Source organism: Pavona decussata, unplaced genomic scaffold, assembly GCF_977016875.1.
Source record: "Pavona decussata unplaced genomic scaffold, jaPavDecu1.1 SCAFFOLD_46, whole genome shotgun sequence".
NCBI lineage: Eukaryota > Metazoa > Cnidaria > Anthozoa > Scleractinia > Agariciidae > Pavona > Pavona decussata.
Genome location: NW_028145468.1, coordinates 1,655,796 through 1,682,792, shown reverse-complemented (window position 1 = coordinate 1,682,792; position 26,997 = coordinate 1,655,796). Strand labels below are relative to the sequence as shown.

At 40.8% G+C, this 26,997-nt stretch overlaps 2 protein-coding genes across 3 annotated transcripts in view; both read left to right on the top strand.

The window, feature by feature from the left end:
- Positions 1-20,814, top strand: part of LOC146482411 (anaphase-promoting complex subunit 1-like) — a 92,270-nt gene extending 71,456 nt beyond the window's left edge. For both annotated transcript variants that reach the window (XM_085107276.1, XM_085107275.1), the window contains exons 44-60: positions 3,913-3,986; positions 4,072-4,162; positions 4,689-4,742; positions 6,075-6,131; positions 6,993-7,129; positions 8,244-8,330; positions 8,784-8,901; positions 9,336-9,413; positions 10,829-10,896; positions 12,039-12,114; positions 12,947-12,994; positions 13,491-13,577; positions 15,617-15,712; positions 17,587-17,700; positions 18,397-18,472; positions 19,080-19,208; positions 20,025-20,814. In XM_085107276.1, the coding sequence (XP_084963402.1) occupies positions 3,913-3,986; positions 4,072-4,162; positions 4,689-4,742; positions 6,075-6,131; positions 6,993-7,129; positions 8,244-8,330; positions 8,784-8,901; positions 9,336-9,413; positions 10,829-10,896; positions 12,039-12,114; positions 12,947-12,994; positions 13,491-13,577; positions 15,617-15,712; positions 17,587-17,700; positions 18,397-18,472; positions 19,080-19,208; positions 20,025-20,116 (1,482 nt within the window). In that variant the 3' untranslated portion in view covers positions 20,117-20,814. The remainder of the gene's footprint in view (positions 1-3,912; positions 3,987-4,071; positions 4,163-4,688; positions 4,743-6,074; positions 6,132-6,992; positions 7,130-8,243; positions 8,331-8,783; positions 8,902-9,335; positions 9,414-10,828; positions 10,897-12,038; positions 12,115-12,946; positions 12,995-13,490; positions 13,578-15,616; positions 15,713-17,586; positions 17,701-18,396; positions 18,473-19,079; positions 19,209-20,024) is intronic.
- Positions 20,815-22,151: 1,337 nt separating this feature from the next.
- On the top strand, positions 22,152-26,884 carry LOC146482410 (DNA polymerase epsilon subunit 2-like). Its single transcript, XM_085107261.1, has 2 exons — positions 22,152-22,560; positions 24,988-26,884. The coding sequence occupies exons 1-2, from the start codon at positions 22,189-22,191 to the stop codon at positions 26,182-26,184; spliced, it is 1,569 nt and encodes a 522-aa protein (XP_084963387.1). The 5' UTR covers positions 22,152-22,188; the 3' UTR covers positions 26,185-26,884.
- The last annotated feature ends 113 nt before the right edge of the window (positions 26,885-26,997 follow it).

Sequence of the window (26,997 nt, the reverse complement as noted above, 5' to 3'; positions counted from 1 at the left end):
AGATGTCGCGAACAGAGTTGGCGTTGCACTCGATAGTTACCATTACTCGGAGCCACAGTCTGGAAAGGATATCTGTGATCGCATCCTTTGCCCAATGAAGTCCTCGATCCGTACTTACTGCAATGAAGGTCACGACGTTCTAACTGCGCTGGACATGAGACAAGCACTAACGCAACACCCAGTGAAGGGAACAACCGCCGCAGTCAGCATTGTGAACGAGTCTAAGAAGACCTTATCTGTAAACAAGATAGACAATTTTAGTAGCTTCCACAATTTCCAATATGAAGATTCTGGCATGCGAATTTGGAAATGTTATGGTATCGGTAACGGGAAGTATATTCCGTATGACAAGATCTATACAAAGCACCAGGACCCAACAGTGCTAAAAACGATAGAATCTCAAGGGTTTTACGATCCTCCGGATAAGCGGGAAGTCAAGCATCGTTCAGAAACCAGCAAGACAAATGAGAGCCCGATACCACTGTTCGAATGTTCTGTGCTTGGATGTGTTGAGGCTTTCGAAACGTTTGCGCAGCTAGAGCTACACCTGGACGTTGGCAAGCATACTGTTAGCAAGTTCAACCAGTATGATGCGATCAGAAGGGACTGGGCACTCAAATTCTCATCCGTAAATACAGCTGATAGCAAGAGCAGTTCGTTACATTCCAGGGCGCCACAAACCTCTCAAGAAGACACTACTGCTAGCTCACCTCTACAAACAGGGTGGGCTCTGAGCAAACCCAGGATCAACGTTAGATTTTCAGAGAAAGTTAAAGAGTACCTTACAGCACGGTTTATACTTGGAGAAAGAACTGGGCGCAAGGCCGATCCTACCCAAGTTGCAGCAGACATGCGAAACACCAGAAATGAATCGAATGAGCGTGTGTTCACTAGAGCCGAATGGTTGACGAAGACTCAAGTCCAGAGCTTTTTCTCGCGGCTAGCAGCAACGCGTCGCAAAGGTCAGGGTGTTGTTGGAATGTCGGTGGATGATGAGGAAGATGTCGAATGCTTGAAGGAAACTGCTGACAGACAAGATCTGGTAGACATGGTAAACAGCGAAATCAACGTCTCGCATCCCATCTGTTACGACACCTATGACCTCTGTGAACGTTATCACAGCAACACACTCCAAGAATTTAATGTTGCCATGTTGAAGACCATCTGTATTCACTTTGTGATCCATGTAAAATCGAGAGACAAAAAGAAAGTTCTCATAGACAAACTGTCTGATATGATCCGCGAATGTGTGTTACTCACTAGAACCATCACACTCACATTCGCTGATCATATCCGATAGTTTGTCACCGGTCCATGTCGCAAGGCTATGGAGCTACCTAGCCACATCATTCTGTAGTGTGGAAAATGTACAGTTGAGTTCAGCGTCACGGCTGTAGTGGCCTCCATCACATTAATTGTGTTTGCAAGATACGAATAACTGTAACATTATATTCTATGATGATGTATACGCTCTTAGCGGAAAATCATTCAGTTGAAGTATGCTATAGAATGGTTTATTATCTGTTGCGTGGTAGTCTGACAGCATTGTTTCTTAGAACAACCGTAAAAAATTTGAAACATCTCAGAAAAAACACTGATAGCACGTTAATTTTCACCAAGAAGCTGACCACTTAACTGACTGTCAGGTCTGTGAACTCAGCAGAATCAAAACGAACAGCAAGTTCAGGACATTTCATAGCTATGGACAGCACCGTCATCTGATTGTACAGTTTATATTTGGTCACTTGTATCTGGTGCCACAGAGGCGGATCCAGGGTTGAAGGGGCCACTATGAGGGGTTGAAAACGGTGCAAATATCTTATTTACGATGTTAATCTTGGCGGGGCATGTCCCCCTGGACCCCATATGGACTCATACCGACTGACAACCTCCCCCCCCCCCCCCCCCCCACGTTATGAAATCCTGGATCCGCCCCTGTAACACTGAACAAAATATTAGTGTGTTGTTGTAAACCCAGCATGATTTTCGGTCTCATTAGTACGCATCTGGCCATTTCAAGGTAACAATCGCGCCCCAGAGTCCGCAGACTCTTTGTATGTGGTTAGTCGCCTCGGTGGCGAGGCTGGCGAAATTGTGGCTTTTTCACAGCTGAGTGAGGCTCAACTTTTTATATTTGTGCAAACTGTTTATATCTTTTTCTCTTAGCGACAGTGGGAATCCACCTTAAAAAAAGGTAAAGAGCGCAAGGTACATTGCATACTTTGCACATACGGTGATTACGAAAAATAAAATATGGGGACGTAACAACCACCATATATGAAGTACCTACCTTCAGAAGCAGCAATCACAACAGTGTTCGATTATTTAGTGATCTAAGTAGCGAGATTTCTTCGAAATTGAGGCCCTTATATTTCAATTTTCTTTCTTAAGTTCGGAATTAAGTAGTTTATTGTCTGATTCCCGGAGACATTCAGCTCTGAGCTGATGCATTAGTAAGATGTTTATCGCGAAATGTGGTCATGTGTTCGAGCTGTGGTCTGTTGACAAGCGACCCGATGGAGGCCGTTGTAAAGTTTTGAGAACTACAGCTGCCTATTTACTGGATCTTTTACGGAATTCAAACATCTGAGGGACTAGAAAATGGGGGAATTTGGAAGTTATCTCCACTTGCGAAGCAGGTAAATCGTTTATATGACAAAATGTGCTTGTGAGTAGGGAATTTGACAATAGACGGAAGTATCTTGAATGCTCGCACATGGGCTGATACAAACGGTCATAACTTTTAAAATACTGAAATCGTACAGGGGTTTTTGCATAGTTTTGCCACTAAATGACTATACTTTACGGCTGTATAAGCTAGAGCTTTCAGCTAGGTCCCAAATTTTAGAAATTGGCCTCTAATCTAAGGCCATTTCCAGCCTTCGTTCGATGGCCAATAGAGGGGGTCCATAATACGCATAATTTCGCCTTTCTATCTGCACTAAGAGAAAAATTGTTGCTGTATTAGAAAACTAGAAAGGTTTATGAGCAATTTGATGTAAAATGTGTGGTTAGTTGTTGCGAATAAAATATTTTACAGCGCTACGAAATATGCCTAATTTTCAATTTTCGGGATGGCCCTTTTCCCCCCAGACGGGGCAAAATTTTTAACGGCTCACAGCGCGAGCACAAGATCAATTTGAACCAAACCAAACCTGCTTATTTCTTGCTTTGGTGTAGGCTTTCATTTGCCAGAGTTTCAGGCAAGATTGATTTTGATGCGAAATTCGAGTGGGTGGTTTTAAAAAAGACACCCTCTTAAATGCTTTTATTTGAACAGTCACACATGAGGATTTAATTGACAGACCACCTTTTACAAAATAACAAAAAGCACCACAGGAAAGCACTGCTTAAAAGCTTTCATTTGAATGGTCACACATGAGGATTTAATCGACAGATGCAAAATAAAAAACCACCTTTTACATGATAACAAAACGCACAACAAGAGTGTACAGCTTGATAGCTTCATTGAGCGGTCACCCTGAGAATTTCGTTCACAGACTCAAAAGTTTCAACCACAGAATAAAAAGCTTTACTGGTCAGTACCTTTCATTTGAATGGTCACACTTGAGCATTTCGTCCACAGACTTTATTAAAAGAGCTACCTTCTACTACATAATAAACGGCAGCACGGAAGTTTCTGCACCCTTGAGAATTTCGTCCACAGACAAAATAGCTGGACCCACCTTCTACAACATAATAAACGGCAGGACAGGCAATTTCTGCTACGGCCACGTTATAAGATTGTATACACAGCTAAAATCGTCAGAACTACATCACCTTATTCTTCGTTTGACAACGAAAGGGTATCATCGAATGCTGTTTAGTCACCGGTTCAGTATGCTCGTTGGCCTTTATAGAATTCCGACTTTCCAGTTTTTCACTGAAATGCCTCTCTCGTTTCTTTCACAGATTATTAAAAAGTTTGATTCCAGTTCTACAGAGATGGAGGCAGTAAGCGGTGACATCGACGTAGAAACTCTGAGGTATGTGATTTCTCTTTGTGCCTTAGTTTAACTGTAGTTTGTTATTCTGACCAAATCATCCACTCATTTCTATCTGTATTTTCAGTCAAGCAAAGGTCAACATTATCGCCGGTTGTTGTATGGCAATGGGGCTAAGATTTGCAGGATCAGCGAATCATCAAGCTTTCAACTGCCTGGTATTGTATTCTATTTGCTGTCATTAATGAGAGTGGGGAGCAGGGATGGCGCAGTGGTGAGAGCACTAGCCTCCCACCAATGTGGCCCGGGTTCGATTTCCTGACTCGGTGTCATATGTGGGTTGAGTTTGTTGTTGGTTCTCGTCTTTGCTCTGAGAAGTTATTCTCTGGGTACTCCGGTTTTCCCCTCTCCTCAAAAACCAACACTTCTAAATTCCAATTCGACTTGGAAAGTGTCCCCAATTAGTGCTCTGTGCTAAAGGCAATGACACTTAAATAAAGTGATTTATTTTTATTTATTTATTTTTTATCATAAAACGTTCGCGTTACCATGGAAGTTCAGAATCATCAGATCTTGTAACCGGTTACAACATAATAGCTACTGCGCGATACTTTTCGCTTGCTTCTGGAAATTATGTCAAATTAAAATCTTCGATTTTGTTCCACTTTGGAACTTGCCCGCCCTTGAGAGTGAAGTACTACTGTGCCTCAAGTGAATCACGAATGTTTCCTCTTTGTACTACAGATGCACTACACCAAATATTGCAAGGAACTGTTGAATAGCAGCGCTGTGGAACAGGTAATTGTACCCGCTTGAAAGTTTCTTCTACTGCATTGTTTCCTTGGACAATGACAGGGTTCACACGATTATGGAAAGGTCGTGGAAATAAAGTCATGGGAAGTCATGGAATTTGAAATTTGCATTCCAGGCATGGAAAACACATGAAAATTAGAAAAAAATTGTTTGGGTGATGGAAAACTTATGGAATTTCAGGGTTTTTGTCTCAAAATTGTTTTTAGCTGATGGTTGAAAGGCAAAGAAATTTAGGAAACTTTTGTGTCAAGCGTCAAATTGTTCAGCCAGTGGAGCATTTCACTCATTGTTTTCACCAGTCCTCTGGAATTTTCTTTCCCGCTTTCGATGTGAACTCTGAAGAAACTTTGCTCCATTTTAAGAAATATTTATCGGGTGTATCCTTAGTATGAGTCAAAAAACGTTCGTGTCGCCGACCGTGTTCGGACCCATGATCTTTCATACCCGGGTCAGGTGCTCTAACAACTGGGCTTCGTCATTTACGTGACGAGCTGCAGTAGCTTGCAGTCGTTCTCTTGGTTCTACCTTTTTGTTACTGTCTGTCTAAACCAAAGTGTGTATCGGCAACATATTAATTTGACAAAATACAAGGAATGACTTTCCAATGGACGAGCCACTCAATCCAGTAGGGAAGTAGAGATACCTTATTTATGCTGCGTAACATTTTGATGCAACTAGAGCGGTTTCCAATTGAGTGTCGTAAAACGAAAACCAAAGTGATTACTCTGGCCAATCGCAACAGATGTAAACAACACAACGAGCCAATCAGAATTCGAAGCAAGTACATTTAACTGGCGCCAACCACGGGAAAACGCGTGCGGCCAAAACACGATTGGTTTTGGTTTTGCTTCTCATTGGTTGAGAAAGTGGCGCGGGATTTTGTTAACCAATCCCAGAGCGTAGTAATGCAAAACCAAAGCAAACGCGAAATTGCTTTCGACGCTCAATTGAAAACCGCTCTGAAACCTAGTTTAAGCTCTGGCCAGCAAAATATTACTGCGTTCACATCAAGCCAAACTCAGTCTGATCACGAATGAAACATGTTTTACTATGAAAAGTGTTCACATCAGGCGGTGCATTATGCGAATAATGTTTAAAGCATGTTTTCGTGAACTTGATTAAAACCAACTCACGAGATAGTTTCGACTGATCAAAAGCAGACGAAACCCATAAATTATAGGGACCGAGAGCGGAGATGAAGCGAAAGCTTGAGGCACGCGACAACTGAGATTAAGCCGCAACATGAATGCAGCAACATAAAGTTTTAAAACTCAGTTCTCATTATCGCGTTTTACTTTTAATATGACTGTTTTCTAGCCAGGGAAGCCTACAGTAGAGACTTGTCTTAACACCATTCTCCTGTCCCTTGCTATGGTAAGTAAGAACATGGTTAATAATTTTACCCTCGTTTTGATTGGTCAATAGCTATGAGATACTGTACTGGTAGAACCCGCGCTATGTTCGTGAGCAGTATTTGTCACTGTAGAAGTTGTAGATCTTTAGATTAGAGCGGCGGTAGCACGAATTTTCAAACATTATCCTATTTAGCGACTCACTAATCTGTTTACTAGAGTACAGTAAACGGGAATCGAGGAAACGAAGCTCAAAAGCGTGGATTCTTCGACTATAATATACTACAATTTAAAAGAATCTACGCTTTGGAGCTTCGTTCGTTGCGAGTTTGCGGTTTTCACCATTCGCGTTTGAGAGAAGAACTACTGTTTTGCAGTCTATGCCTGGAAGCTTTTCTCTGCTTGTTCTGATCACGTGACTAGCTTGAAATTCGAAACACAGCTATTGTGCGTTTCTTGACCATTTCCTATGCGTTTCTATTAACTTTGCTATAACGATCCTTTTTTGTCGAATAAATTGTTGTTTTTCAGTTACCTTCATTGTATTCTAACTAAAAGCGTTTATTAGCATAAACTAAGGTTGCCTTGGTTAGGGAAAAATAAGTGAATAACAGCTTTATTTGTGATCAAGGAATCAGGGAATTTTACGTCCCCGTCTGGGAAATCCTAAATTCTGCTTTAAAGTCAGTACAAAAGTAAAGCAATTTTTCCATATCTGTTCTGAAATCTCCATGAATCAGTTCACTTGAGTGGCTTTACCGCTAAAGATTAAGGTTTATCTTGATGGTTTGAGTCCTTATGCAAGCTAATCAAATAAGAAGATTTGTGGTAGAATGTACTTGCCCAGTAAATTTGCACTCAATCTTGGTTTGACTGTTGCCAGGTGATGGCGGGGACTGGTAACTTGGATGTGCTCAGGATCGCTCGGCAGCTGCGCAAGAGACATTCCCCGGATGTTCCTTATGGCAGTCACATGGCTGTTCACATGGCGATTGGACTCCTGTTTCTAGGAGGAGGAAGGTAAGATGCAATTTGTAAACACCTCATGTGAAGCTTAAGTCAAACTTACTCTATGCGTACAATACAGTTAGATTCCTGTAATGGCATTTTCACAGATCTGAACCCGGGTTGCTCGAATTTCACACTATCGAGTCAAAAGAAGTTTCGCTTTTATCGTTCTATTACAGTGCCATAAACTAGATTTACGTCGATGGAAATAATGGTTGATGATTTGTCCATCGGTCAGGCTAAATCCAAACATAAGTTTTTTTTGTTACTCAAGTACTTTTCTGAAAACAGAAACAAGTGTCTTTGGCTACAGATGATCAGGATGGAATAGAAAATTGAAAAAATTAGATCAATTTATTCCAGTTAAGTTCTACCCTTGTGTCTTGAAGACATCGCTAAAAAATCTGCTTATGTTTGTTTTCCCTCTGAGAAAATTACTTGACATCTTTCTTTCGATGTTCAAGGAGTGTTTTGTGCACGAGAAACTTAGATACTTAGGGTCAGTTATTAAAAGACAGTTTAGACGATGTTTAACAAAACCGCGTTCTAAGCCATTTTCAATTTTGCCAACAGTCATGTCTTAACATTGTCTGTTGCTGATGGTAACAAGAAGGCTTGCATCCCAGACTAGAAAACTATTTATCTACTTAAAATCAACCACTTATGAACAGATTTGGAGGCCCACTTATTGTGTTAAGCCTCGGCGTAAGTTAGACTCTGTTTAAATAACTGGCATTTGGTGGTCTATCTCTATCTCTGATTTCATCTGTCTTTCAAATTCATGCGTGGGTTGGGTGGGTGGATGAGATCAAACATGGACTGATAACGATTGCTAGTGGCGCCTTTACATGCTGACGTCCGATCTCACACCACAGAAGAATTGTAAGCCACTATGAGACTGTGATACTGCGTTAACAGTATAGATACATTACCATTAATACATAAGCAAGTAAACATTAACGATAAAATCGAAGCGACGACGTGTAGGAGTCCTCCTGACACCATTTTCAAGTTCAAAATGATTAAAACTTATTCTAATCATTTTGAACTTGAAAATGTTGTCATACCGACTCCAAAACGTCGTTCGATTTTATTGTTGATTTTTACTTCTTTATTTTTCATTCAGGTTTACCCTCAGCACCAGTGGACCGGCAGTTGCTGCGTTAGTTTGCGCTTGTTATCCTAGATTCCCCATCTCCAGTACTGATAACAGGTAACAACTGACCAGGTTTTTATTGAATGTAGTAACAGCAACAACCATGTTGTCAAACTGCTAGCAGTAAATCGTTAGAACTATTCTCCAATTTCGCCAGCTTTCTCAAAAACTTTTTGAAATTTGCAAACTCGTACTCGACGCGTGAACGTGCGTTCGTTGGAACAAGCGAGTGCGTTGACATAACAATCACAAAGCGTCGCTAGGAAACGCTAAAAGGTGAATGTCCTAGGTGTGCTCTGCGTGCTTTTAGTGAAAATATTTTTTGTATAACAAACGCAATAACTTTTGTGTGAATTTAAAAACGTTTACTGGTATTTGTCCTTGTCCTTTATCTGTTCCTTACAGCTCACTGTTTTCCGCGAGCTTCGCTCTCGCAAAACTGTTCTCTTTTTTTGTTTCTTTGTGTTCCGTTATCACCCTGAAGTCTTTTGTGCCGATGAATCCTTTCAGGTATCATTTGCAAGCGTTTCGACATTTATACGTGTTGGCGGCTGAGCCTCGAGTCCTTGTACCTCGTGAAGTGGATACCAACAAGGCTTGCCATGTTCCTCTGGAAGTCACATTGAAGGTTAGCATTGAGCCACTACCATATACAATCAATGTAATCAAACGTTTTATTGGGTTTTTTTGTATCTTTTTCGGCTTTTGAACGCGCAGAAATTGGTACGAAAGCGAAAAATCGGAGGAGGGGGAGAGTGGAAGAGGCGCAGAGGTTTCCATTCTCTCCTTTCCCTTTCCCCCTGTCCTCCGTTTTTTCTTCTCTCTCGTCCCAATTTCCGTGCGCACAAACAGTGAAAAATGCCGCCCTCCCCCCTCCCCCACCCTTAAACGCTTGCTACGCACGTTACAATCAGTGAGGCTCGCTCAATTTTTGTTTTCTTTTTGTTTTGTTTTTTAATCAAATGCAATCCCTAACCTTTAGGGGCCATTCCATTTGCTGTGTACTGGATTAAGATATCAGTTTGTATTACATATCTCTGATGTATCTTGCCGACTTTGCAGGAATCTCAGTTCTACCCCGAGACGAGTTTAAAGCTGACTGCGCCGTGCATTCTACCTGAGCTACAGCTTATAAAAATGGTAAATTAATTTGTGAGAAATTATTTGGTGGGAGTGTGTGGATGTGTCGATTTGTGCGTTGTTTGTCAGATCTGAAGGTCGGAGGTTCGAATGTTTGGGGCCGAGCCACAGCCATCCTGTTGTTGTGTTAGTTACACTTTCCTTCACATTAGAGCAATTTAGAATTATGTTTACGGTGAACGGCGAACGGCAGAAATGACCACATGACCATGTTTCTCCTACATTTGCCGCTCGCAGATGCTGTTTTTCATTGTCTCGGTAAAATTGAGTAGTTTTGCGTAAGCGTCAAAGGCTAGAGGTATTCTGCATTATTCTCATTTGGTTTTCGACGGTTTTCGGCCACTTATTCCCAGGATCAGTAAGCTTATACAAAGCTAATTTACAGCAATTTTTGCAATTACGAACTCACTGAATGGATTAGAACACGAAAAGGGGGAAAATAGAAATAAAAATTTTCGCCAAGTGGCAGTTTAACGGGAATCTCACGTTTGCCGATTGCCTAAAACGCCATTTTAAATCTCTCTATCGTCCTTCTTCATCCGGGTGAATAAATCGGGTACCGGCAACATACTACTGGGGGTAACCCTGCGATGGACTAGCATCCCATCCAGTGGAAGTAGTAATTTTTTTCTTTTCCTTATACAACAAAAACTGCTCCAGCCGTGTGGTCCACCCGTAGTTCGCTTCCGGTCGGTTTTTCCTTCCTTTTTTTTTTTTTTTTTTCATTTTTGCTTTATGAAATCGCATTTGTGTGCCACGCAACGTTTCTGATTTTTTAAGGAAACAACACCTGGATTTGTGTTTGCGTGTGACTGCTACCTCTTCACATGCATGAGATGACAGGATCCCTAATGATAGTTCGAGTTATGGCCTAACAACCCCTAATATCCATAAACAAATTCTACTATCTTGTCTCCATACTTTTCTTATAAAAGTACTTGGGAGAAGTTATTTAAATATAAAAAAAATTCACCTTGGGTGATCATATCCTAATTCTCATAACCTCAGGGGTTGAATAAGCATTGGCATTTTAAGGAGAAATTTGATGCTGATCACTGTTAGGGCTTAAAGGGGTAAGATAGATTTATCTACTTTAGCTAAAAATAAAACATACTCTCGAATACCCCCAAAATGTGGAAACTTCCATTAAATTTTCGATGTGGGAAAGAGATAAAGATTTCTTTCGAACTAAAAGCGGGGACAACAAAGTTCAAATTGGTTGCTATGGGCGCTTTTTCGCAGTCCTAACATTCGTGCCCAGAAATGTGTTACCGATAATGTTTTGGAGTTGATAGTGATCATGTCGTGAGAAACAACACAAAGTGTCCCCTATCCCTCATCCTTACCTGAACTCATGTACTGTTGTCAAAGTACTACTGATCAGGCTCTAATCTATTTTTGTGATTTTATTTGAGATCCGGGTTGCGGGATTGCGTTATTGGCCGGTTACAATAGATTTTACAGACGACAAAAGCAGTGCCAAGTAAGAATTGGTTGTAGTCATTGAGTATTTTCAGAGGATTATCATTACAGGGTTTCTGGTATTTTGAATGAGTGCAATTTTGGGGAAAGTGCCAAGTGAATAACTTATCTTCAGGGACGAGATTCAGGAAGCTCCCTTAAGTTAAGATTTATTCTCGCCCAACAATAGACTATTGTTAAGAAACAGTACTTTGAATGAGAATGAGTAGAATGATGAGTATTATTCGGTGAGTGACACAGGCATACTCGGAAAAAAGCAATCCGAGTGCTTCTATCAGGAGTCGAACCTAAGACCTTCCGATTACTAGTTCGGATGCTCTACCACTGAGCTACAGGAAACTCGTGGGAGCTAAGGCCATTAAACTAGGTTCATGGAACAAACATCCTGCATACTGCTAGGATTTGAATGTCTATGTGTGGCATATGCGCAATGGAATAAATGTGATGGTATATTTTAAGGACGGTGCCTACTAATACCGAAGTATTTTTGCGCGGTTTATGACTATGCGGGAAAAGCAGATCTTAGCAAGGGCCAAAAAGAAAACTGGGGGTAACCACGCATTTTTCAGAGATAATTAAGCAGCAATAATTCAAAAAACCAGTAAAACACAAACCAATGTATGGCGTTTTATTCTAGGCCATATTGAAGCTTTATCATCTCTGAAAAAATGCATGGTTACCCCCACTTTTATTTTTGGATACCAAGAGCACTTGCTAAGTTCTGCTTTCTCGGCATAGTTTTAAACCACGCAAAAATATCCCTGTTTTAGTAGGCACCACCCATAGGAAACCCGAGTATCTCGAGATGCGCAGGACGTATGCGCAATAACAAAAGTAGGCACCGTCCTTAAGGTTGGTGAATAAAAGAGTGCTTAGGATACAACTTAACTTAGGGGGGCCTCGTGAATTTGGCCCCGGAGAAAAAATCTCGTTTTCAAATGTTTTCCTTAGGAAAAAAAAATACAGAAACAAAATACTGGGAGAAAACAACTGGTCAAATCTGCCACGTTCTCCAATCTGATTGGTCAATGAAATTGCCCAGACGCCAGTCGCGTCACCATTTTCCCGCGAATTTGAGAAGATCTGGGTGCGAGATTGCGCGGAGATGAAATAATCTCTTGTTTTCGTTCTTGATGTTTTCAGCTTGCTGACATCCAACTTGGGAACATTGTTCGTGAAGAGGAGGACAGGTTTCCTTTCTTATGCTGATGATCCTAAGGTTAGCTCCACAATGAAGCGATTAATATGACGCTCTAGCTATCGTAAAGAGCAACTGAAGTAATCACTTTTTGGTAAATCGTAACAATTGTTGTAAGCAGTTAGGAGAGGGGGAAAACTAATCGTCAGGTTTTCGTTTGAGGCTGGAGGCCGGATGTAACGTCGGGTTGCTTGATATATGATGTCCGATACTTTGATGTGACGGTGATGATTCAACCTTTGGTTCTGATGAGGACCTTGATGATTAGACTAGTTTATTATCTGAGAGTTTGATATTTGACAGTTTGACAGTATTCGCTATCTATTAACGTGCACTTGAAAAACATTTTGCTATCTCCCACACAACTGTATGATAGTTAAAAAAATGACCAACAAATCGAGGATTTCTTCTTATGATAAGGTGTTTCAAAAATGACCAGAGCTATAATCCAGGGATAGAAAACTGCTTTCCGGTCTCAGAAACGCCGAAAACAGCGTTTCTGAGGGTGCAATCTCGAAAATTTCCCAGGGGGGCATGCATCCCGTCCGCTGCTTTTCGGGATAGATCCCAGGTACCCTCTAATACCACAGAAAGCCCTATAATCGAACTAGGATAGTTGACACGTCTCTGGCACATGTTACATGTTTTCCCTTCATGTCGTGATTTTTTGGAACGCAATATCTCCCCTTTTCTGTAAGAGCCTGTTAACTACTGGTTCTTGTTTCATGATAATCCTTTGATTACCGCTTATAACTGATCAAATTAGGAACAAAGGAAGTCCCCTATGAATTTAAGCTTTTTGGGTTCTGACTGAAGTTCCCTTCTAACCGAGTTGCTTTTTCATTTTTAACAGGGACATCGAAACATCCTCGCAAAAACTTTCTCCGCTCAAACAGAACAGGTAAAAGTCATTCTTTCCTTTCTTTCTTTTCTTTTTTTTTTTTTAACTGTTTTACTTCCTCAATTAGTGCATGGGACTGTTTAGACGAGGAAAAATCGAGAATAAAGTAAAAGTAAAATAAATCTTGACTTAAATGTTTAATAAAAGCAGTGACATTGTAAGGAGAAATTAGAGTTTGGTCACCACTGGGGCTTAAAGGGTTCAAGTGTCAATATATTTAAGCGCAGAACACTCTCCAGATCAAATTGGAATTTGGATATGTTGGATGTTGGTTTTCGAGGAGAGAGTATCCGGAGAAAAACCTCTCGGGGCAAGGACGAAATCCAACAGCAAACTCTTAGAAGGCATTATTTTGTTTTTTGATTTAGTTAATCTCAAGCTTAACCAAAAAAATCGCCCTAAAAAAGGAGTCTCAATTGCCAGTTAGTGTCACCAATAACCATCTTTTTAGTGGTCTTCCTTGCTGACTCAGCCTTATGCTGTTTGTGTTCTTTAGACAGACGTCGTGCGAAGCTTTTCGTCAGATCCAAATCTCATCGCACTCGCTGAGTTATTTGGCGATAAACATTTGTCAAATGACAGGGTAAGTGAGCAAGAGGGAGGAGGGAGAGGGTGGTGGTAAGTAAGAACGAGGGAGGGGAGGCTGGATACACAGAGGGAACATAGTCCCTTGGGTTTAGAGTCAACGTTCCTGTATTTGTCGTCATCGTTCTCAATATATACAAGTTGGCAATATTCGTTGTGCAGAACAATTTTCGGTGAAGAGCGCTCAACTTTACAGGAGCAGTGAATATAATCAGGAAAAAAATAATTCAGGCTTCAGAAGTGATTCATCGCTTTATTGCTACTAGAGATTACTTCATGGAAAGCGCGTGCGTACGGGATTTTCACACGAGTTGGTGAAGTATCTGAAATCGAACGAGTGAGCGCAGCGAACGAGTGAGATTTCTGATACAAAACCAACGAGTGTGAAAATCCCGTACAAAGCGCTTTCCATGATGTACTTTGTTTATTTTATACATACTGAGATTTTTTTTATTTATCCAGCTTTAATTGGTTCTCTAATATAATTACAAAACTCCTGTATTAAATTCTCTTCGAAAAATTAAGTTTTTACTAAAATCGACATGTGAAAATATCACCAAGCAAAAATCATAACTGGTGCAAAGGATAGCAAACATTTCAATTCTTAATTAAATAAGGAAATAACAAAAGAAACAAATCCAAAATTGGTAAAGCCAATAAAGTTTAGTTTGTCACTGCGTAGGGCTGTCTTCGTCTGACGAATCAAACACGCGCTTGATGCGTTTGTGTACTTTCATTATAACAATAAAATACTTGACAGCTATGTGTACATGTTTACCAAACCTGTTCAGCGCAGATGCGTTTGTGTACTTTCATTATAACAATAAAACACTTGAGAGCTATGTGTACATGTTTACCAAACCTGTTCATTAAGCTCTTTTGGCGGGATTTCCTCGATTTTTCTGGTTTCATTTTTGGAGTTGAGAAACTCAGTCAGCAAACTTACATCTCTTCGTGTCTTTGAAAGAGTGTTCTTGTTTTTTTGGTCTTCGATAAACTTGTCTAGAGACACAAATCTTGTTAATTGTTCAGCCATCCTCAAAAATACCTCCTAGCTCTTGATAAGTTTGAATTACGAACAACTCGAGTACACCGAAAATATTATCTTGTCAAAGCTGCTCGACAAAGCCACCCGCGATGACCGCGAAAAAGCCCGCGAAAACACAATTCGCTTAAACCATGGTTTGTGATTGGACGAAACGATTTTTCACGTGTGAGAAACTCGTTTCGCCTCTCTGATTGGTCGAAGTAAAATTCGAAACGCTTTTTCACACAGCAAAATTTGATGCGAAAATCTCAGTATATGAAATAAAACTCTGTTTCGTATGGTCAGGAGCTGACCACACTCAGCATGCAACTTCAACGAATGACCGGTACAGATTCAAAAGCTGGCTATATAAAGCAATCAAAAACTGGCGATTTAAAACAAGCGGCTGCTAGGCGATAAAATACAATTCCACGTGCCGAAACGATTTTTCACGTGTGAGAAACTCGTTTCGCCTCTCTGATTGGTCGAAGTAAAATTCGAAACGCTTTTTCACACAGCAAAATTTGATGCGAAAATCTCAGTATATGAAATAAAACTCTGTTTCGTATGGTCAGGAGCTGACCACACTCAGCATGCAACTTCAACGAATGACCGGTACAGATTCAAAAGCTGGCTATATAAAGCAATCAAAAACTGGCGATTTAAAACAAGCGGCTGCTAGGCGATAAAATACAATTCCACGTGCCGACATAGAATTCACGTGCCATGATACAAGTTGGCAATATATACGCGTACAGCTTGGGCCAAAGTTTGACCGCGGCGGGCAACTTTTTTTTTTTTTTTCTTTCACGCCCACTTCGAAATGGCGGATACTTACCGCGATAGACTGGTAACTAACAAAATAGCACTCTGGTCAGCCTATTTAGCTTAGGTAGCTTGCGGTTAGCCGGTTAGTATTTGGAGTTAGGATAGCCACAAAATTGCAAAATCAGGTAATCGTAAGAAATTGCAAGATCGATTTGCAGTATTTTCCATCTTTCTCTTGAAAGGAAAAAAGGTTGAGTTCTTTCATCTCGTCTGCCTTAGTGGAATGCGTCACAGAGGAGAAGCCTGATGTGCTCAAAACGCTACTGCGCATGTGGCAGGTGGGTACTCCGCTGCATATTATGATTGGTTTTGCAGTGGGTAAGCACCACTTTGCAAATGACCTTCATTGCAACATAAAGTTCGTTTTTCGCTGACGTGGTACAGAACGGAACTACCATGTAGGTGCTGATATACCGTTACGTACCAATGGATTATAGTAGCGCTTTTGAGAAGACTTAAGCCTGATCCACACCAACAAAACATGTTTAATTAAACCATGTTTAACAAAAATGAAAATTGGTAACAGAAAGCTGAACCATTGGCTTTGACATAGGATTCAAGTAAACTTTAACTTAATGCTTTCATTTGGGCTCAATCTGTAGTCGACAAAAATCCGAAAGCAGATTTTATGAAGGAAACAATTTAACTGTGTTAAACTAAACAGCTTTTAAACGTGTTTAAGCCTTGGTGTGAATGGGACATTAGGTTCAATTACACAGCTTTCAATATTAGCTACGGTTTTGCTAACCACCGTAAGGGAAAAGATGGCGGCTGTACATTTTACCACAATACCTTGTGAGCCTAATACAGCCGATAGGCACATAGAAAGCCATATTTTTGGCGAAATTCGTCCCTGTGTATCCTAAAGTTTGAAGTTTTTAGAACTTTTCTGTACGTTTTTGCACGCGTTTTTAAGGTTTCCGACGCTACGAATTATGGGTAAATGTATCAGTCACCATCTTTTTCGGTAAGGTGGATTACACCACGAGTCCGAAGTCTCCATGAACATTAGCATAAGCCAGTGAGTGGCTTTTATGTAAACTTGCAATCTGATTGGCTTCGCAAGGGAGTTTTCATTTCCGATAGACTACTTTGGGAGCGCTTGCGAGAAAACTTGCCGAAAGCTCAATCCAACTAACTAGAAAAAGCCCATTTTACCGAATTTCTTTGATGAATAGATCTGTAAAAGCGCTCTTACACTGGACGATTTTTCTTACAATTTGTCTCGCAATTTTGTTGCGATACAAGTTGCACGAATCGTTGTCTAGTGTAACATGCCCTAAAGTGAACATATCTCGCAACTTTTTTGTTGGCGCAACCGTTGCGAGAAGTAGAATTCGGTTCTTCGTGCAACGATGCCTGCAACAAAAACGTTGCGAAACATGTCCATTTCAGGGCATGTTACACCAGGCAAAGATCCGTGCAACTTGTGCCGCAACGGCGCAGCGAGATTGCGAAACAGTTTGCAAGAAAAAATTCAACTGAGTTATGCTTTTAAACAATTAGGCGGGAAGTTCTCGGTTTCTATCAACCATTAAAAACTCGAACTTGCCTGAACACAGGAGAACACAGGAGGGTTCCTTAAGAGTGACTGCGTATAGTGAACTCCCTCAAAGCGAACGCCTCTGTAAAGGGGAGACCTCTCTAAGACGGACGCCGTCAGTTGGTTTGAACAAGCCTCCCTCGCAGATGCTCTCTTGACTCGTCACGCAATCTTCCGTTGAGGAAGAAAGATTGCGTGACGAGCCAAAAGAGCGTCTGCGAGGGAGGTTAGTTTGAACCGAATTTTACTTTTCTGTCTATATCTTAGCCTTTTGTAACACAGACTAATGAGCTGATCCTGAGGATGTCCGCCTAAAAGAAGGATGACTGTATTTATAATTTGTTATGTGCATGGTTTTCCTCTCATGTAAATGTTGAGTAAATGGCACGAATCATTGTCATGAAGGTATTCTTGTCTGATCGATCTTGAATTTCAGTTGGCAGGAAGAAGAATCAGATAACCTACAGATAACCCGTAATCGATTCATTGTTGATCTTATCTTTTCTCATCCACGATCCATCAATGAATCTTTCAGGTTACAAATGCTTTATACTACTAGACATGTTGGGAAAAAGTTAACCCTTTCTTCGTCTACTTGCTACTTTTTAGATTGTCCATAATTTGGATTCTCAGCCTGATGCGGGTGCTGTGTGGCAGATGAAGTTGGCCATGAATTTTTACAGGAACGCATTTCCAAGAATTTCCAGAAACTTGCGTAGAAAGGTGCGTCTGATGTTTTCTAACCGTTCACCAGCTTTGCTGGTGGAACTAAATAAGTTGAAAAGAATTATATTGAATGACAGAGTCAAGGAAAGTAGTGCTCGTTAGCTTTCATTTTAGAGGTCTCACTTCGGAATTTCTTCCAGAGACTGAAAAGTTAGAAGTACCTTGTACAGCATAATAAGCAGTACCACAGGAAAGTAGTGCTCAGTAGCTTTTATTTGAATGGTCACACTTTAGGATTTCATCTACAGGATCAAAAGTTCGAAAATACTGCTCAGTAGCTTTCATTTGAATGCCGGGTCACACTTTAGGATTTCATCCAGAGACTGAAAGGTTAGAACCCCTTTGTTCCGCATAATAAACTGAGCACCACAGGAAAATGCTGCTCAGTAGATTTTATTTGAAAGGTCATATTTTAGGATTTCATCCACAGACTCAAATATTGTGCAGGATATGCCACAGTAAACTGAACCGCTGCAAAGAGGTATTAAAGATCTTATTGACAAGACAGTACAACACAAGATTCATTGTTTAACAACGGGAGGGAAAGAGCCAAGGCCTTCGGAATTTAAGTAATTTTTCTTTTGGAATTTGCGCTACAGCAACAGAAGAATCAATAAATTGTTTTGAGCGGTCATCATTGTCATGTAGATTAATAGAACGCATTAGTGTTGTACACATTTCTCTCCTCTACAGCCACTCGTTAGCGCGGACTTGATTTCAGAGTACAAATTCCTTTTAGAAGACTCCATTGATCACCTCATGAAGAAAAGTAAGTTCTTTTTTTTTTTCCTACTTCAGTATTAGAAGGTAAAATTTACTATCATTTCGTTCATTACGTCAGAGCTAATTTGGCCCGGTCGAGCGAGAGTCCGTGGCAATAGCCAGACGGGACTTGACTCCGTTTACTGTCTATCCGACAGTAGCTCGAGTTATTGATATCTGGTTTGTGCCGTTGTGTTTTTTCCTGGGTTGTTTCATGGGAAGCAGGGATGGCGCAGTGGTGAGAACACTCGCCTCCCACCATTGTGGCCCAGGTTTGATTCCCGGACTTGGCCTTTATATGTGGGTTGAGTTTGTTGTTGGTTCTCGCCCTTGCTCCGGGACGTTTTTCTCCGGGTTCTCCGGTTTTACCCTCTCCAACATTTCCAAATTCCAATTTCGAACTGGAGAGTGTCCCCATACTCGTATTTAATGAAAAGCGCATTTGATCATCTCGTCATGGAATTATGCGCTCTACAAATTTACAAGATTTCAATGTGTACCTACCGGCAAACTGTCCAGGGTTGAGAAGAAATACTCTTAGATACTTTATGTTTCAGATATTGTACACATGTAACCCATTGCAACCTTTTTATCGTTTTTCTTCAATATTCTAGATTCAATATCAGCAAGAGCATGTTACAATGCAAAAGAACACACGGTCTCTTTCTCTCCCGCCATGTCATGTTTTGCTGTGTACCATGATGCTCCACTGCCGCACAAGTTGCCTTCTGATGCTCAACAAGGTAACGTTTTCCACTCTTACAGTCAACTCCCTTTATTGCGGACACCCTCGGGACCGCGAATTAGTGTCCTCAATAGTGAGAGTCCGCAGTAGCAGGAATTTATTTCAGTCAAACGTCTGTAATTTATTTTTGCCGGGGATTTAGCTGCTGTCCGTATTATTATTGTAGCATAGCATTTTCTGCATTTTCAGGTGTGTTGTGGAGAGCTATTTCAAATATGACCATGTTCGCATTCCGGCGGCTGTCAAATCTCTTTGTAATAGGAACATAGTCTTGATTAAATTTGGTGCCACGTTTGGTCCACTTCTGCAAACTTCATGCGGTAATCCGCAATGCCGCACTCTAGGATAAAACCTGCTGCCGCAAACATAAACACAGAAAAACATCTGTCTCGTGTCTAAATGTTTTAAGCCCCAGTGATGATAAATATTTAATTTCTCCTTACAATGTCACTGCTTGATTAAACATTTCAGTTAGAAGAATAAAGGAAATAATCACCAAAGATGAAATACCTTGATTTTAAGGCAAAATCTCCCAACTAGTAATATGAGAGATATATGGAGGACAGTGAGGAGAATATACATGTTGATGATATTGGGGCTGAAAGAATTCATGGTCTTAGTTAATGGTTAATGAATTCTTTATTAACAAATGCCAAAAGAAACATGCCCAGGGTCATACGTCTGGACTTACAATTTCATATAACTAACTACTATAAAAAAGAACTAATCGTAAACTATTGACAAATGTGCAAAGACAGTTAGATAAAATTGAAAAGGCATCTATTCACAATTGCTGTGTTTCTTGTTCTCGTAGGCGGTGTTCCTAGCCTACCCATGATGCTGCACGAAATTGGGGACCTTCGATTGGCAATGACGGCGTTGCTGAGATTGCAGGCTCAAAGCTAGCTCCTCGCCTTATTCTCCAGCAATACTCTCCGTACTTTTCCAGCGTGGATTTGTTTCGCTCATACGAGACATTCAAAAGAAAAGTGAAACGACTGACGGGATAACTGACAATTTTAAATGAATAACGACCGTTGAAGTTGAAAGTTGAAGGATAACAAACAAAGAAGGGAGTCGTGTAACGTGTGTTATCATTTGAAAGGCTCGATGCATAATCGACCTCAAGAGAGGATGTCGACATATGGTGCATTTCAGATCGTGTTTTGCTGGTTTAGCTCAGATTCAGCGGGGTTTTTTTTCCATGTGGCCTTGAATTCCTTCAGGAAAACGTTACTCCAATGTTCAATCTACTGTTTTGAGCTTTGTGTACAACAAAAACCTTTGATTATTTTACTTTATTTTATTATGGGAAAGGTTTCCGTTTTTATCACAAAACGAAGCGCAAAGCAGCGTATAAAACATTGGAGCAACGTTTCCTGAAAGAATTCCGGCCACATGCAAAAACTCCAGTGGATCTGAGCTAAAACATCAAAACGCGATCTGAAGTGAATGCACTAAAGTTTGGTTATGTACCGAGCTCTTCATTTGGTCACAGAAACATTCAGCCCTTTATCTTGGAGATATATAGTATAAAGTGGACTCATTGCCTCTAAAGCGGGCACTTCTCCAAGGAGAAATAAAACAGTTATGGTGGTTTTTATGATTCATTGTGAACTTGCAGTTGTATTGACCTAGTAAATAGCAAAGGGGACCAACGGCCGAAATGGGACAGGATTGGCAATTTGAGAAGTAGCACAATGGTTTGAACCCTGTGTTCTCAATCAGCTGTATGCCTGTTTCTTGCAATGCACGAAACTGATTGTACGCCAAATACCAATAAAAGAAAACACGACACGCTATCGTGTTCCCCAGGATTTTAGTCTTCTCGTTTCCCGCTCGCAAAGTCATCTTTGCCGTTGTATTTAGAGCCGGTAAGGAGACCCTGCTCTGTCTGGTAAAGAGATTCGATCTCAGACGAAAGAAACTGGTTTAGGAAGGCGTGAAAGTTTCAGTGCACATGCTTAAAATACAACGGAAAAGGGGACTATGCTAGCAAGGAAACCTTAAAGCGGATGGGGTCCTCTCTAGTCTGTTCTAGATGGGCTCTCTGTGGGAGCGTACGAAGAATAAATATGTAAACGAGAAAAAGGCGGGTAAGTCATTTCCTAGGTGTTAAAAAAGAAATTCAGAGAAGATTTTTCTCCACCCCTACCCCCACCAAATATAAGCTCGCTAAAATCCTTCCGATAGTGAGGTCCCCCACCCACCCCCCCCCCTTTAAAAATATACAAATAGTTTTAACTTTTTATTGTCAAGCCCAGCCAATGCTTTAAGACGCATTAAAAATTCCCTCAAACCCCGCCTCTCCCGAATATGATCGTTTTTGCGGCGTTTCTGCCCTCCGTGATTCCCAATGATAAAGAATTATTTTTTTGTCCGTAGAAGTAATTCCCTCCGTTCTCCTTTTCATCCGAGAGACAATAACGCTGCAAGAGCAGTTTCTTTGAATAGCACTATAGACCTTTTTCATAAATGGCGGCCGATAAATTATTCTTTCGTTTTCATGAAAATTAGCCTTACTAGCCTCGTCAGTATGTGCAAAATTCAAAAGAATTTCTACTCTGAAATGAGGTTAGTAGGGCTAATTAACATATATTGAAAAGAATAATAAATCGGCAGCCATTTATGAAAAAGGTCTATGTGGAAGCGGATCGGGGGAGTGTTGCAGAAAAAAAAATCTGAAAAAAAAAAAATCCGGATTTTTGTAGCTAAGCCAATTAGGGAGGTTCAGGGGCCCCTGAATAACATATTTCTCTGGGATTTTTCGTGCTCTCAAAACCCTTTTATGTTCGGTGTTGCTAAAAATGCAACTATAAAATTCTACTTTTGTCCCCCCAAAAGGATACCTTATTTGTTCCAGAGTGGGGGAGGGTACGGGGAATTTTCGTTCTTTTTTCCAGTCTCTCTCTGTCATCGCATGGCACCAAAAGATTCGGCACGAGAACATTTTCGCGCCATTTTCGACTGAAAACAACATGGCGACCATGGTTCGAGGAAAGATAGTTTCTATGTTCAAATTACACGGTCTTTCGCTGAAAACAGACGCAGCAAAGTTCCTTACAGAAGTTCTGAGTTCTGTGACTGAAGTTGAGTTGGAAGATTGGCTCGATAAAATCGTTGAAGGTGTTCAGAAGCAGCCTTTGAGCTCGTCCCTCGTTGATCGTGAAATCGTCGAGCAGGCTGTTCAAGAATGCAGTCAAACATCAGAAGATGACGGTGACAAGGCATTCACCATCATCGACGCGTTCAGCGTACCGAGGTTTACGTTTAATGTGGACAGGAAGAAGTTCCTTCCAAGCAGTGGTTCTGTTGCATTACACTCTAACAGTCCGAACGCTAAACCGGAGGTAAGGGTGCACATGTTTATCATGTTAATTTGGACGGTAGAAAGCACATTGTTCGGTGATCGAACGCCAGTGAACACTCGAACAAATTTCTTGATTCGATATCCGAGCTAAATCGAACTCGATCAAGTGTTCGGGTTCGATTTAGCGCGGCATTCGATTTGATAAATTTGTCTGAGTATTAGCTGGCGTTCTATTTCTTGACCCAATCGATAGTATAATATAATAAAGCTTATTGAAACTTACCACATTTCCTTTATTTAGTCCCCCCCCCCCCTACTTAATTAATCCCCCCTCTTATAAGCTACGACTTTCAGGGAGAGATGTCATAATTATACACCTGCTCCCACTATTAGGGAACTTATGCGCCGATCAACTCGAAACTTCAACATCCCCCCCCCGGGCAAACCCCGGGCATTTGAACTTTTGAAGATTGGATTGTTCAAATTCCCGCCCCCTCGGGCCAAAATGGTGTTCAAATGTCCCACCTTATCGTCGGATTTGTCTGTCAAATGCCCCTCCTAAAGAACAATCGTTGTCGGCTCCTGTCATGAGTTACTACAAAAACCACAACTTTAACATTGAAACTAATGATTGGAAATTGAATTTATTAAGTCGGACAATGTCAATCAGCAAGTGTAAGCTGTTCTAACTCGGAAACACGGCAGAGGTTTTTTTTAACGGGAAATACATAATAACATATTTAAAATGAGTTAGCCGGCTACGTACACTGTTCGAGTGGCAGGGTATTCTGCAGTTTAAGCCAAAGCGGCGGTTTTTCATTCGACAATGTTTTTTTTTTCTTTAACTGTTCACTGCTGTTTTATGGCTATTCTAAAAACCTCTGCAGACACAAATGCGGGAGAAAGGCGCAGCTTGACTCATTGCATAAAAACTACATCGTTTAAAGAACTAGAAATACATATTAATTAGTTAGCCGGCTACGTAAAATGTTGTTTGAGTGACAGGATATTCTGCAATTTAAGCCAAAGCGGTTTTTCCTTCAACAGTGTTTATTTCTTTCACTATTCACTGCAAGACAAAGCCGCAGCTTGACTCATCTAAAAATCTATAAGAATAATTAATATTTAAGCACTCTCACTTTTGAAGACCTTTTCTTGTAAGCTTTTTTTGTAATGCCGTATCTCTTCCTTTAAACTCTTCCATCTCGTCCAAACACGTGTTTATAGCTGTTACCGACTTGGGCGCCCCCCCCCCCCCCCCCCCAAAAAAAAAAGCGATTTGAAACCTGACACTTCCGGTTCAATTTTCCCCACCCCACCCAGGCAAGGTCAAATTCCCCAGCCCCGGGAAGGCCTTACCCGTCAAATTCCCCACTCCCGGGCACAGAAAATAGTCAAATGCCCGGGGTTTGCCCGGGGGGGGGATGTTGAAGTCTCGATTTGATCGGCGCATTAAGCAGCGACGACAACATTGCCAATGAAAACGTTACCTGAAAATATAACTTAATTTCATTTGTGATTATTTCAAGTTTGTTCAACTTCTACAGAGACGGCAAATAATCCAGGAATCAAATTGATTGGAGTGGTGTTTAAGTTAAGAAAGAAAATGAAAAATTCACCGTCGTGTGCTCATGTTCTCCACAAAACCTTGAATTTGGTCATTTCAGGTTGTTGTTTGCAGAGGTTGTCACAGAAATGTACCAAAATTTAAATGCACGTGCAGAGCTTTTAGTTAGGCTCATTAAACCTGTTGTTCTGTGGCATTGTCATTGTCGTTGCCGTCGCCATTGCCCTAGCTTAAGTTTTGTCTGTGGCTCAAGACGCACAACAGAAGATAGTTCATCTAGACACATAGTGTGTCTTGTGCCCCTCTTTTATGCTCTAGACATGCATAATCCGGGGAATAACAAATGTTTGCCCAAGTTCGCCCAGTATAGTATAGTATAAGAATAGCCAATGATCCCTAGAACCAGGATATCCCCCTCTCCCTTGCAACACTACAGTAGTTCTGCTACATTGGTGCCATTCTGTTAGCCTCCTTTTCAGATGTTGTTTGTGTCGGTCCCATTCTCCCTCCCCACAAGCAATGTCTGCAAAGGAGGCTACCATTCTGTGGAATAACCTACCTTGGAAATAAAAGGCAAGCAGAATCTCTGAGCAAATTTCTGACATAGTTAAAATGATCAGTACATCAACAATTAGAGGCACGGCATTCATGGGAAACAGGTTGTAGTGTTGATGTAAATATAATTAAATAATTATTGTTTAGATTTTAGATTTTGGCATTGTAATTAAACTTAGTAACACTGACTCCATAATTATGTAAACCTGATTCAATTTTTACCATCAATAAATAAGATAACTTACTTACTTACTCTTCAACTAAAATTTTGTTATGTACAGTACCTCATCCATTGATTAGGTGACTACGTATGTTTTATTAAGTTTAATAAATTGATTCTTTCAGGTGTTCCGAGAGAGATACAATATCCTATATCAGAGAACTATGCGACACGAGCTGTTTTCTCCCGTAGTTGAAGGAGCCAATCAGAGCCAAGTGGCTGAGAAATTTTCTCTCAAGCCAGTGGAGTTCCTGTTAGGAAGCACAGCTAACTTGGGGCAGCTTATAGTGCTTGGCATGATGACGCAGATCAAAGAAGGCAAATACTACCTTGAAGACCCAACAGGGGTAGTGGAACTCAACCTGAGACAAGCTACCTTCCATACAGGGCTGTATACTGAAAACTGCTTTGTGCTTGCAGAAGGCACTTATGAAGATGGTGTGTTCCATGTCAAAGCCTTGGGTTTCCCGCCAGCAGAACCTGGCCAAGTGACCAGGAATCACTTTGGAAACATCAACTTTTTTGGCGGACCCTCATCTACTAGTTTGAAGGCGTCAGCCAAGCTTAAAGCCATCGAGAGAGAGAACCATGACGCCATGTTTGTGATCTTGTCAGATGTCTGGTTGGACCAGCCCAGAGTCTTGGAGAAGCTTCGCTCATTGTTTTCTGGGTATTCCGCTGTGCCTCCTGCTATGTTCATTCTGTGTGGCAACTTCACTTCCGAGCCTCATGGGCCCAATCACTATCATACTCTGAGGCAGTCATTCCAAGCATTTGCCAAACTGGTGGCAGAGTTTCCTCCATTGATGGAGAGCAGCCGCTTTGTGTTTGTACCAGGCACACAAGATCCAGGACCAGGGAACATTCTTCCGAGGCCACCAATTCCTTCAATTTTTACCACAGCAGTTACAGACAAAATCCCTCTCAGTATATTTGCGACCAACCCATGTAGAATCCAGTATTGTACGCAAGAGATCATTGTATTTCGGGAAGACCTGGTGAACAAGATGTGCCGTAATTCAATTAATCTGCCAAAAGACTTGAAGGACATTCCAGTCCAGTTAATGAAAACCATTCTTTCACAGGCACATCTCTGCCCCATCCCACCCCATGTGAGGCCCATGTATTGGACTCAGGACCACTCCCTCAGGGTTTATCCTGTTCCAGACCTCATGATATTGGCAGACAAATATGATCCTTACACATGCTCAAGCTTGGAATGTGTTTGTACGAACCCAAGTTCTTTTGCCAGAAATGAGTTTGCATTCAAAGTGTATTGGCCTTCAACTAGGGAACTTGAGGACTGTAAAATTACTGACTAGCTAGAACGGTGTGATAATATATTTAGGTATTTATTCTGTGGGTAACTAAGTTAAATGTAGACCCAGCTGTTTCAAAGTGGATTGTACCAACTCTGGCTTGCAGGGCACGATTATTTGGCAGCAGGCAATGGACAAGTAATCACCTTTCTAAGGGTACCAGGCCTTCCATTACCTTTTTGTGATTTTGGACAGTAACTGAAATGTCCTTACATTTTGCTTTTTCCATCTGAATACTGTACAGAGTTTTGAGCGTTTAAAAAGCAGGGTAATGGTATGAAATCTGGTGTCAGGGTTCAGCTTTTTTGTGATGGCAATAAACTGGTTTCATCGGCCGAAAGCTTTTGTCAGAAAATCTTCCCAAGACTTCTGTTCTGATTGCATTATTTCAAAACTAAGCAGCCAATCATTTTTAACAGGAAGTAATTTTTTTAGAATAATATTATTGTGATACATGTTAAAGGTATTGTGACATGTATTTTCAAAATAAGTTCTTTTGTTTTGTTTGGCCATGTTCTTTTGTATCAACTGAAAGACACTGTGTGTACATAAAGTAACCTCCATCTAAGGTTTTTCAGTAACTGTCAAAATTCAGGCACACTGATTGGCTCATAGCCATTGCCTATAAGAGTAATGACAGTAAAAATCATGTCAGCTGTAATGCACACACAGTCTCAATGGAAAATAAAGCCAATTCTACTTGTACTTTTTCATGTTATTGTAAAAAACAAGACAACAGCAGTTTTCTATGGTCTTTACTCTTATAGACCATAAAAATAATTAATGACGTAATAAAATGTTCACAACAGTGAAGCC